Source organism: Myotis yumanensis, unplaced genomic scaffold (genome assembly GCF_028538775.1).
Source record: "Myotis yumanensis isolate MYYU_CA2020_CCGP unplaced genomic scaffold, mMyoYum1.0.hap1 SCAF_17, whole genome shotgun sequence".
Taxonomy (NCBI): Eukaryota; Metazoa; Chordata; class Mammalia; order Chiroptera; family Vespertilionidae; genus Myotis; species Myotis yumanensis.
This window is the reverse complement of record NW_027223768.1, coordinates 2,083,978-2,095,469: the sequence shown is the minus strand read 5'-3', so window position 1 is coordinate 2,095,469 and position 11,492 is coordinate 2,083,978. Positions and strand designations below refer to the sequence as shown.

Genomic DNA, 11,492 nt, shown 5'->3' with positions numbered 1-11,492 from the left:
GGGAGAGAGAGAGAAACATCAATGATGAGAGAGCATCATGGATCAGCTGACCCCTGCACACCTCCTACTGGGGATCGAGCCCTGACCGGGAATTGAACTGTGACCTCCTGGTTTATGGGTTGATGCTCAACCACTGAGCCACACCGGCCAGGCCCAGGCTAAATATTTTCATAAATGTGGGCATTTTGCTTAGTCCAGCAATGCCATGCCTAGACCTTCTCAATTTCCAGTTGGGGTGTGTATAGGAGACCAGTGACCCGTGTTTCTCTCTCACAGCGATGTTTCAGTATTAACTCCCATTTCAGCAATGGATTGCTAGTCTACCATGAGCCTCCCAAAAACACTATTTGGCCACCTAATATCAACTAATGATGGGGAAATTGAGAATTCCTAAGGAAAATAATATCTTATTCCTGTGTTGGGTAACATTCGAAAGAGAAGACAGAATGTACACAAATCTATAGGACAATGTACCCGCCTACAAAAGCATGGGTACTCCCAGCATCACTTTGTAAGCAATCAGACGGGAAGGAAGTGTCTGGGGAGGGATGCTAGAATGCCCTGGGTTAAGGTGGGGCAGGTACATTTATGTCTGGAAGTTACATCTCACTTAATTGAAACGCAGTCAAGGCGTTCACTATGTGCCAGACATAGTTAATTGAGTGTGATTAATCCTCATATCCCCTTTGCAAAGGGATGAGACCCAAGCAGAACGAGGTCGAGTGTCTTGCCTGGGTTTGCACGGCTGGTAAGGGGCAGGGCTGGGTGTGAACAGGCAGTCCCAGCGTTGCTCTCACACCGACCTGTGCCTTGAGCGTCAGTGTGCCGTGTGCGTGTGCGAGCTGAGCTTAGCTGGGGACAGAAAGATCGGGATCCCCTAACCTTTGGCATAAATTTTCTATGTGAGAACACCTCCCTGCTGTTCTTAGGGGAGTAAGTTCATTGATTTATTGAAGGGATCCTTCTTGAATACCTACAGCGTGCAAAGGGTGCTCCCCCTGGGGGCAGAGCAGGGCCATGACAGACAGGGGCCCTGCTATGGTCTGGGGACTGTGCTAGGCACTCAACACTCGTTAAGTGTCTCACAATGCGTTTTCATTTAGGAAGTTATGGGAGAATACGTCGCCTGCAGGAGACTCTCCCTAACCCAAAGGTAACCGCGCGAACTTAAAAATGAGCACGGTTCTTCCGGAAATTCCATTAGGTGGGAAGCTGGGGGGGGAGTCCTGTGTAGAAGGAGAGGAGCCGTTTACAGTCTCCGAATGGTTTTCTGAATGGAGCAGTAAACCAGGTATCTTTGTGGTAGTCATACCACCTGTGTAGCCCAGTGTTACCAGAACACGGTCCATGCAGGGCTCGGTCGCTCCCACCGCCCCAGATCGCTTATTGTGTACACATGGTGCCTGGTGTCGCCTGCCTGGTAAGCGCTTAGTCATGAGTTACTAAAGGGCGTTTGTAACCATGTGGAAGAACGCACACGCCATCAGAATAGCATCCCCAAACCACCCATCACCTGCCAAATGCAAATGGCCTCTTAAAGCGAACAGTGCTGTCTTTCCCTCATGACAAAGGCCCACCTCCGAATATCATCAAGCTACAACCTATTAAAAGGAACATTCCAGAAACCCGGAAGGCAATGCCACGTTTTCAGAAGGACAGGCACTGTTTCATCCCTTTGCCTCCTACACACGCTTCCTTACCTGCTCTCTGGAGTGGGGCGTGTGAGCAGTGTCAGACTCTGGGGACCCCTCCCCCCAAATGCGCTGCCTAAACTTATCATGCAAGACAGGCACCCCACATGGCCTCAGGAAGCGGGCTCTGTACACCTGTGGGGCTCCACAGTGACTTCCCTGCCCACGCACATGCGTGACCACGCACACAGGGTGCGTTCCGTGTGCACGCTCCATGTGCACATTCCGTGTGCACGCTCCATGTGCACGTTCTGTGTGCACGTTCCGTGTGCATGCTCCGTGTGCATGTTCCGTGTGCACGTTCCATGAGCACGCTCCATGTGCACGTTCTGTGTGCATGCTCCATGTGCATGCTCCGTGTGCGTATTCCATGTGCATGTTCCATATGCATGTTCCGTATGCACGCTCCGTGTGCGTGTTCCATGTGCGTGTTCCGTGTGCATGGGGTGTGCCCGCCTGGTCTCCTGACCCTGGGGAATCAGGGACTCAAGGAGCAGCCCTTCCCCCCCAGCGGCTGCCCCCCGCCCCCATGGGCCCCCGGAATCTGCAATGGCTGGTCTCACAGGCAGCTAATGACGGGAGAGGGAAGATGAGCAGGCGGGGAAGACAGGGCCGGGCAGGGGCCGCTGTGCGGGAGCCCGCGCGCGGGATCGCTGCTTCCGCCCGCCCAGCCCGGCGCCGGGGGGAGGCGACCCGCAGCTCCAGGCCCGGGAGGCTTTTCCCAGCGGCGCCCACACCAGCGCCAGGCTCCATCCTGCGCCCCGCGAAGCCGGCCGAGGGGCGCGGGCTGGGAGTCGCCGCGCGGCCGGGCGCTCCGGCGGCGTTTGCGCTCCGCAGCCGCGTGCGCGCCCCGCTCTCCCCCGGCGCCGTGCGGCTGCCCGAACCGCCCAGCGGCGGCCTCGGAAGGGAGTTTCCAGCGGCTCCTTCGCAGCCGCCTCCCCGCCCCCCATCCGGGTTCCCCTCGCCCCCCGCGAGGAGCTCCTCCTGCTCCTCCGCGTGCGCCCTCCGAGGGGCGCCGGTGCCGCTGTCCCGGCCGCGGCCGCTGCCCCGCCGACGCCGCCTCCTCCGCGCCGGCCTGGGGGCTTGACCGGCGCCGCGGCACCAAGAGGCTCCCGCGCCCCCGGCTCCCCGCCCTCCCGCGCGACCCCCGCGCCCCAGCGGGCGGCGCTTGCCGAGGGCAGGGGGCGGGAGGGGAGCGCCCGTCCCGGGAGCCGCCCCCGCCGCCCGCCGCCGCCCGGCAGCCCGGCCTCCGCGCCTCCTCCTCGGCGCCCGCCCGCCGGCCCGCGGCGGCGGAGCAGCGGCCAGCAGCATGCTCTACTTCCAGATGGTGATCATGGCAGGCACCGTGATGCTGGCCTACTACTTCGAGTACACGGACACGTTCGCCGTGAACGTGCAGGGCTTCTTCTGTCACGACAGCGCCTACCGCAAGCCCTACCCGGGCCCGGAGGACAGCAGCGCCGTGCCGCCCGCGCTCCTCTACTCGCTGGCCGCCGGGGTCCCCGCGCTCGTGGTAAGCCCGCCCGCGCCCGCGCCCCGCGCCCCGCGTCCCGCACCCCGCGCCCCGCGCCCCGCGCCCTTCCTTCGGGAGGAGGCCCCGCCGAGCCTGGGCCTCCCGAGCGCGTCCGGGGGGCAGGCAGTGCCACCCCCCCCCCCCCCAGGGGACCGCTAGGGCGTCCCCATAGGTCGGAGGGAGCTCCCATCGACCTCCCCCGCGCGCCACCCTGCACCCCTGCGGCGCCTGCAGCCAGTGCGGGAGGGGCGCCGAGGGCTGTCGGAGGGTCTGGGTGGGGGTCGGGGCCTGGGGGGTGGGGGCAAGCATTGGGGTGCATCTTGACTTCATCCGCGCGGTGGCCTGGCTCCCAGGTTGGACGGGGACAGGGGATCCACCACTGGGGTGTGGAGGGGACTCCGTCTCCCCCGTCAGGACGCCTTCTCCCATCCCACCACCTCCTGCCCCGTCCATGAAGGTGCCCGTGGGCCCCGCTGACCTGGGCGCAGTCCTCCCGAAGGGAGCGGAGACCTCCCAGACGCAGGGGCTGAGCGGGGAGCTTGCCGGGAGCGCTGTCAGCCCCAGGGTCCACCCAGGCTGCTCCGCTCTGCTCCCGGGCCGCGAGCTCCCCTTCCGGCCACAGCCTCGCTGGCCAAGAAGGCCTTTTGGGCTCAGGGACTCTGAGTGTGTGTGTGTGTGTGTGTGTGTGTGTGTGTGTGTACAGACACGCATGTGCATGCACATGCAATGATTGTATGGATATGCAAATGCAATAGAATCCGTATGTTCTATTAATAAGCATAGTTACACGTGTGGAGAGGACGCACAGGTCCTGGCAGGAGCACTGGTGGTGTTTCTTCAGAACACACTGTGGTTCCTGTGATGTTGTGAGAGAATTGGAGGTTCCCTTCCTGCCGTCCCCCCCTTCCCCCTCCCCCCCTTTCCCTAACAGATAACAGATAACAAACAGGAAATTAAAAGTGAGGCGGGCAGTGCTATTGTCAGTGGTGGGTCTGTCCACCGCAGCTGTGAACGTTCAGAACATCTGTTCTATCCGGTTTGGCTATTCGTGTTTTATTTGATTTTAGGGGAAATCATTAAGTGAGTTACAGAACAGTGAAAAGTGCCCGGACAGCATTCCAGGAGCAGACTGAGGGCCGCCGGCTGCCCTGGGGGTGACTGTCCTGGGCCCTGCTCGCCCACAGCCCCAGCCGGCGCTGTGGGAAGGGGTGGCCCTCACCCCGGGAATGTCCTGCTTGGTTTCGCTGTCATTCGCTAACCTGTGTCAGCACCCGGAACCCCAGCCCAGCTCCACTCGGGTGTGCTCTGGCCCCATTGGAAAAGCTGGACGAGGAAAAAACCTGTTTTCCATGAGGCCGTCCCTGCAGACGCTGGGGCCCAGCGTGTTTTTCTGAGGCGACACCGCTCGGGGTTCGTGCGTTTTTAGAGAAAAGGCCTGCCCTTCCCGACACGGGTTCCCTTGCACCATCATCGGTCATGTCCGCACTCAGCCTCGGTCGGGCTGTGCAGGTTTTAGGCTGTGCCTAACGGCTCGGCCCTGGTGGCAGGGGCCAGTTCGAGACGCCAAGGTATTGGCCCAAAGATGTCTGACTGTTGGCCCCTTGGGGGGACCGAGGAGGGGAAAGGGGGTCCGTTGGCATCACTGGTGCCTACACAGTGCGGGGGGGTAGGGGGTAGGGGGTGTCCACGTCCCCAGAGCCACATGCGCTTCCAGAGCCCCCTCCAGGGGACCCTGAGGGCCAGGCATGAACTGGGGGCGCCCGCAAGCAGAGAGCAGGTGCGGGGGGGGGGGGGCGGGGGGGGGTGTGCCCACGAGACCCATCAGGTCTACTGTGTGCGGAGGGAGACAGGGGCGCTGAGGGGCGGCGTCCGGGGAGGTGCCAGCTTGGCCCACATGTTGGCCGTGTTTCTTTAGGCCCCGGAGGCAGGACTGGGGGTCAGCGTGCAGGGGGCGGCTGGGTTTGGAGGCTCACTGGGCGCTGGCCTGGGCTGCCCTCGGCTCTGTGGTGAGGACGGGGGGACAGTGTGCAAAGCTGGGCCAGCGAGACAGCTCCACACCCGTCCAGGGACTGGCGTGGCAGTCACACACGTGAACACGCTGTTGTGAATGGTCACGGCAGCGCTGCTGTCCTGGGTTGAGTTGTCTACCTTCTACCCATCCAGTGTTTGTGTTCTCTCTGACAGCAATTATTATTATTTTTTAAATATATTTTATTGATTTCAGAGAGGAAGGGAGAGGGAGAGAGAGAGAGAAACATCCATGATGAGAGAGAATCATGGATCGGCTGCCTCCTGCACGCCCCACACTGGGGACTGAGCCCACAACCCAGGCCTGTGCCCTGACGGGCAATCAGACCGTGACCTCCTGGTTCAGAGGTCGACGCTCCACCACTGAGCCACGCCGGCCGGGCTGAAAGCAGTTATTATTCTTGTCACCGATCACTGGGGAAGATGAGACTTAAACAGAGGAAGTAATTTGCCCGAGGACCACAGCCAAACATGCTCTGCCCAAAATTTAACCGACTGCGCCAGACTCCCCAGCCTGTGCCTTTCCTGTCAGCACGTGCAGGCGTGGTTTCCTCATACAGCGCGTGCCTCCGTCTCCTCCTCCTCCTCTCCCAGTCCTGGCTGCAGTGATAGAGGTTCCTCATCACACACAGCTTCTCACTTCCCAGACTCGCCTCTAATCCTTCAGATTGAGTTTGGAACGTCGCTCCTCTCGCTGCCACAAGCTGAGGTTTGGTTTCATTCTTGGTAAACGCATGTATCTAAACCTGGAAAGCAACGTATTTTTTCAATTTTATCATTTTTCTATGGTGGTGGCTTGGGGACCAGGTTGGAGTCTAACAAATCTGGCTTTAGATTCAAAGTCCGTCCTGCTGTTGTGTTAACAGCTGGGGAGCCTTCTTGCTGGGTGACCTTGACCACCAGGGTGACCTTGACCATCAGGGTGACCTTGACCATCAGGGTGACCTTGGACAGCAGGGATCCTTGGACAAGTTACTTAAGCTCCTCGGGCCGCAGTTTTCTAAGTCACAGGATTCTGAGTATTAAATTAGATTTAACATATGAATACCACCCTTGGCCCGTAGTGGATACTCCGTAAGAATCACTCTCCTCCCTGGCTGGTGTGGCTCAGGGGATGGAGCGTCAGCCTGTGGACTGAAGGGTCCCTGTTTCGATTCTGGTCCAGGTCACCTGCCTGGTTACAGGCTTGATCCCCAGTATGGGGACCTGCAGGGGGCAGCCAATCAATGATTCTCTCTCATCATTGATGTTTCCATCTCTCTCTCCCTCTCCCTTCCCCTCTGAAATTGATGAACATATATATTTTTTAAAAAAGAATCACTCTCTCGTTCGCATTATTAATAAGATAATGATTCAGTAACTGTTTATTGAGTCTGGGCTGCAAGCACCGCAGCAGGCAGAGAAGAGGCTATAAAGGGTCCTTCAGAAGCAAACCAGGCTGCCTGACCCTAAGGAGTCCATGGCCTCGTTAGGTAAACACGCCAAAGGTCATAACGTAAGTCATCCTGATAAAGACGTTCATGGGTACTCACGTACGCATGTGCACATGTATGTAACACAGACCTCTGGTGGCTGGGTGGTGATGAGACCCTTTTTGTTGTTGTTAATCCTCACCCGAGGGAATTTTTCCCATTGATTTTTAGAGAGAATAGAAGGGAGAGGGAGGAAGGGCAGGAGGGAGGGAGAGAGAGAAACATTGATGTGAGCAAGACATATTGATTGGCTGCATTCCCACATGTACCCCAACTGAGGCCCTTGACCCAGGTACATGCCCTTGACCGGGAATCGAACCCGAGACCCTTTGGGGCTGGAGCCGGCGCTCTAACCGCTGAGAGCACTGGCCAGGGCCGATGAGATCATCGTTATTTGGAGGGGCTGAGGGGCCTCTCCTTCTGAGGGGCGTGTCTTCCATGGGACCTCGCACCGGGCGGGGCATAGCCAACACTGCGCAGCTGTGTGTCCAACGCTGCACCCGTGTGTGTGTGCGTGCGTGCATGTGTGTGTGCAGGTGCGTGTGTGCGTGTGTGTTGGTGTGTGTGCGTGTATGTTCGTGTGTGTTCGCGCGCCATTCCCTAGCCAGCGCCTCTGGGCTCCTCAGGTTGGCAGGACGTCCAAGCTGCCCGGAGGTCAGAGGTCCTCCTTGCGGATCTGTTTAGAGTCCCGCCATGCCTCTGGACCTTCTCTACTTAGACATCCTCATTCATACTAGTTGTTGCTGGCCTCCTGTCCTCCCTGCCTCCCTGTAATCTCTCTCTCTCTCTCTCTCTCTCTCTCTCTCCATTCGTTCCCTCCCCTCTGCAAATGGATAAGGAAACAGTGATGGGAGGAGAGAGCAAAGGCCCAGGACTCGGAAAACAGCTAGCATTCCCCCTCCCTCTCCCTGTCTCTCTCCCTCCCTCGGCTTCTCCCTCACCCCCACCCCCATGCCTCTCTCTGTCTCCCCACCTCCACCCCCCACTGCTCATCCCTGGGGCTTCTCTGAGCCAGTTGCCTCCTCTGGAAAAATGTTGACTTATTGCCTCCTACCCTCCCGAGCTTCCGGGAGAAGCAGGTGGGTGAGAACGCTCCTTGGAGACCATCAATCGCTTGGTACATCCGAGAAACACACCATGTGAGCGGATTTCCGGGTCAAGTAGCCACCTGGGCCGGCGATGGTGCCGCCCGCTCTGGGGCGGCTCAGCCAGTCTGGCACACCCCCTCTGTGGTGGAGAGAAAGGAGTGAGAGTTTCATGCTTTTTCTTTTCCGAGTTTCCTGTAGAAAGAATAGCAAACACAAGGCCCCAGTAAGAAATGATCTCCTAACTAATGCTGACAGAACATGACTCCGATGCCCAATGCTGTCCTTCAGTATATTTCAGTATGTTCAGAGAATTGTCAAGATTATTAGAAAGAGTCATCTCATTCGTTGGAGAGAGAGAATGGGTCCAGGGACCAGTGTTAATGCCACCTGGTAAGCACAGATGGTCTCAGATTAATTCTCCAGTCGGTACTGTGCCAGGAAGACATCACCATGATAACACTCGGTATTCCCTGGTCATTTAACGAGTAGGCTGCTCACTGCCCTTTGGGGTGCATGGAGTTATAGCTCCCAGCCTCCGTGCCCTTGTGAGGGGAGAGAGAAGTCGTTAGCACGGTGCCTGATAAGAATTCACTGTCGCCCGGCTGGCTACAGTGAACCGGGAGGTCACCCTTCAATTCCCGGTTAGGGCACAGGCCTGGGTTGCGGGCTCCATCCCCAGTGTGGGGCGTGCAGGAGGCAGCCGATCCATGATTCTCTCTTATCATCAATGTTTCTATCTCTCTGTCCCTCTCCCTTCCTCTCTGAAATTAATTAAAATATATTTTTAAAAAAGAATTCACTGTAAGCATGCGTGAAGTACTGAGTAAGTGACGGCTGTTCTTCTAACATAGATGCTGATAATGTTTATTGATTGTGCGCAGTGGAAGGACACGGTGTGTTCATCACGTCTGTGGGTGAGGGAGGCGCACCATTTACGGTTCGCACCCACCTCTCGGGTAGTCCATCTGGGGAGCGAAGGCGGTTTGCTCCGGTGGTGTTGGGGTCCAGCCCCAACAAGTCCAGGGGTTCCCCATAGGTGTGGACGGAGTCGGCGTTCAGGTGATCATCATGGCGAGGTTCCTCCTAGTCAGGTGCCTCCCTTTATTGTCCTCTTACATTTGTATTTATACTATTTGATCTTAACCCTATCCATTCTATTCCAAAGGTCAGGGCATTTCTTATCTCCATTCCAAGGTTACTCTATTCTATTAAGCTACAAGGAAGTAACTGAAGGAGGTTATTCTAAGTAAAGATTATGTAGCTTAAGCATGATTGTTCATAGTTAAAGTGATTAACTACCTGCCTGGCACTTAGTTAAGGGGTTTTACTGATAAAAATCCTCACCTGGGGAAACAACCTTTCTCGGGGAGCGTTATGAGTGGGAGCAAACATATTAAGAACAGTATGCCATATACACCAGGTCCCTTGAAACATAAGCTGTGCAGATGTTTCTTCCCTGCAGCGACTGCGTCAAGCAGCAAGGGTGGAACGGCTTCCAGCACGGTGGGTAGAGGGCGCACTGAGGGCCTGAGCCTGTGACTTCGTGCCCACTGCTCCCACTCGTTTGATTCCTCGCACCCACGGTGGAGCCCCTACCAGACGGGGCGGGTTAAAGCAGGGACACCACGTCAATGTGCTCTTTGCGGCCTCCACACGCTCGCTCATGTGCAGACGCAGTTACAGTCGGACAGGAAAAGGGGATTTAAAATCTGTGTTTAAAGACAGGACTTCCTTGCTTCCTACGAGCAGGGGAGTAGCCCCAGGCCTCAGTCTCCCGGGCCCAGCGTCCCCACCCACCCGGGTGGAGCAGGAGCTCTGACGGGAGCCGTGGTGGCCCCGCGGCCTACGGGGACCCTGTGGACACGGTGGGAGCTCAGGAGGATGTCATCTGCAGGAAGTGGTTTAACTCCACAAGATGACATGCTGCCCTCGGTCCAATGGAGGCGGTTCCGGAGGATGTGGGCGCGCTCAGCGGGCTGGTGACTTTCTTAGTCACTGTGGCAGGTGTGGCTGCAGAGTCACCGTCAGGACAGTCACCTGCTGTTTTGTAAAAGTGGAATCGTGGAGATCGATGCTGCAGACAGGCGTGTTTACAACACTCAGCACAGTCGTTTGGTGGATTTCTCTCAGTGCGTGCATCTGTGTGTGTGTGTGTGTGTGATATATCTATCCACCTATCTATCTATATCTATATCTATCTATCCACCTATCTATCTATCTATGTATCTATATATCTATATCTATATCTATATCTATATCTATATCTATATCTATACACTAGAGGCCCAATGCACGAAATTCGTGCAAGAGTAGGCCTTCCTTCCCCTGGCTGCCACACCAGCTTCCCTCTGACACCCGGGACCCCGGCTTCCCTCGCAGCCCTGGCTTCGTCTGGAAGGACATCTGGTCTAATTACCATATTACACTTTTATTATTATAGATATAAATATGTGTGTGTGTAATACATTTGTTATTTTTTGTAGGAATACATTTTTATCTCCTTTGCTTCTAACATCTAGACCGTCTCCCCTCCCCAAAGAAAACCCCAACTTTCTGGCACATTCTGCGTTCCCCTTCCAGACCCGGCATCAGCTCCTCTGGGCGGATCCCTCGGGCACCCCTGGGTGGAAGCCCTGCCTTCTCCCCTCCGACTCCTTCGTCTCTCACAGATTATGGCTTTGAGATAAGCTCATCTTGCTCTCACTTCTCTTCATGCTCCCATCACTAGACCTGAGCCTCTCCAGGCCGGAGTGTTGCCGTCCAACTCCAGCCCATGCCACCAGACGCCCTTCTCTGGCTATTTGTGGTGGATACGTTTTCCAGACGCCCCCTGAAATCTGTGCTGATGAGATTATAATGGCCACACGGCTACTTAATGACCGTCATTAAGGCAGGCCGAGCAGGCCAGGGCCCTCCCTGTTCTGTGAGTGCAATGTGTTAAGTATCGGAAACTGTGAGTGAAGGTCCGGCCAGGAACTCAGGGCTCCGTGTCCTCAAGCTGACAGGCTTCAACCAGAAACCCCCCTAAGCCAGTGGCTGTCCCCTGCGCCCCGTCCCCGGGGAGCCAGCCCTGGGGGTACAGGGACCGGCCTCACGCAGCCTTACGCCGTGTTCACTCCACGGTGGGACGTGTCTCCAACGATTTCCGTCGACCCCCAGAGCCTGAAAGTCTGTAATTGCACCAATAAAGAGGCCATTTTTAGCATTCGTCAGGCTAATTAAAAGTCACTACTTTCATCAATAAAAAAATCATTTTTAAAATATCCACAATGCTCATTAAATCAGTTGTTAATTAACAGCAAGACAGCGAAGACTTATAGCAGCCTCTTCGGGGGGGACCCTGGGGATAAAATGCTGGTGAGGACCAGGACTCACTCCCTCCCTCCCTCCCTCCCCCCTTCTCCCTCCCTCCCTCCCTCCCTCCCTCCCTCCCTTCCCCCTTCTCTCTCCTTCCCTCCATCTCCCCCTCCTCCCTCCCTTCCCTCTCTCCCTTCCTCCCCTCCCTCCCTCCCCCCTTCTCCCTCCCTCCCTCTCTCCCTCCCTCCCTCCCTCCCTTCCCCCTTCTCTCTCCTTCCCTCCATCTCCCCCTCCTCCCTCCCTTCCCTCTCTCCCTTCCTTCCCTCCCTCCCTCCTCCCTTCCTTGAGCAAGTATTTGTGGAATGCCTTCCATGCGTAGCAGACCTGAAAGTAAGGAGAACCG

General features: G+C 56.9%; 1 protein-coding gene across 1 annotated transcript in view; it reads left to right on the top strand.

The window, feature by feature from the left end:
• The first annotated feature begins 2,958 nt into the window (after nucleotides 1–2,958).
• Nucleotides 2,959–11,492, top strand: part of PLPPR5 (phospholipid phosphatase related 5) — a 42,504-nt gene continuing 33,970 nt past the window's right edge. Inside the window, exon 1 of the mRNA XM_070395740.1 lies at nucleotides 2,959–3,204. Within this exon, the coding sequence (XP_070251841.1) occupies nucleotides 3,001–3,204 (204 nt within the window). The 5' untranslated portion in view covers nucleotides 2,959–3,000. The remainder of the gene's footprint in view (nucleotides 3,205–11,492) is intronic.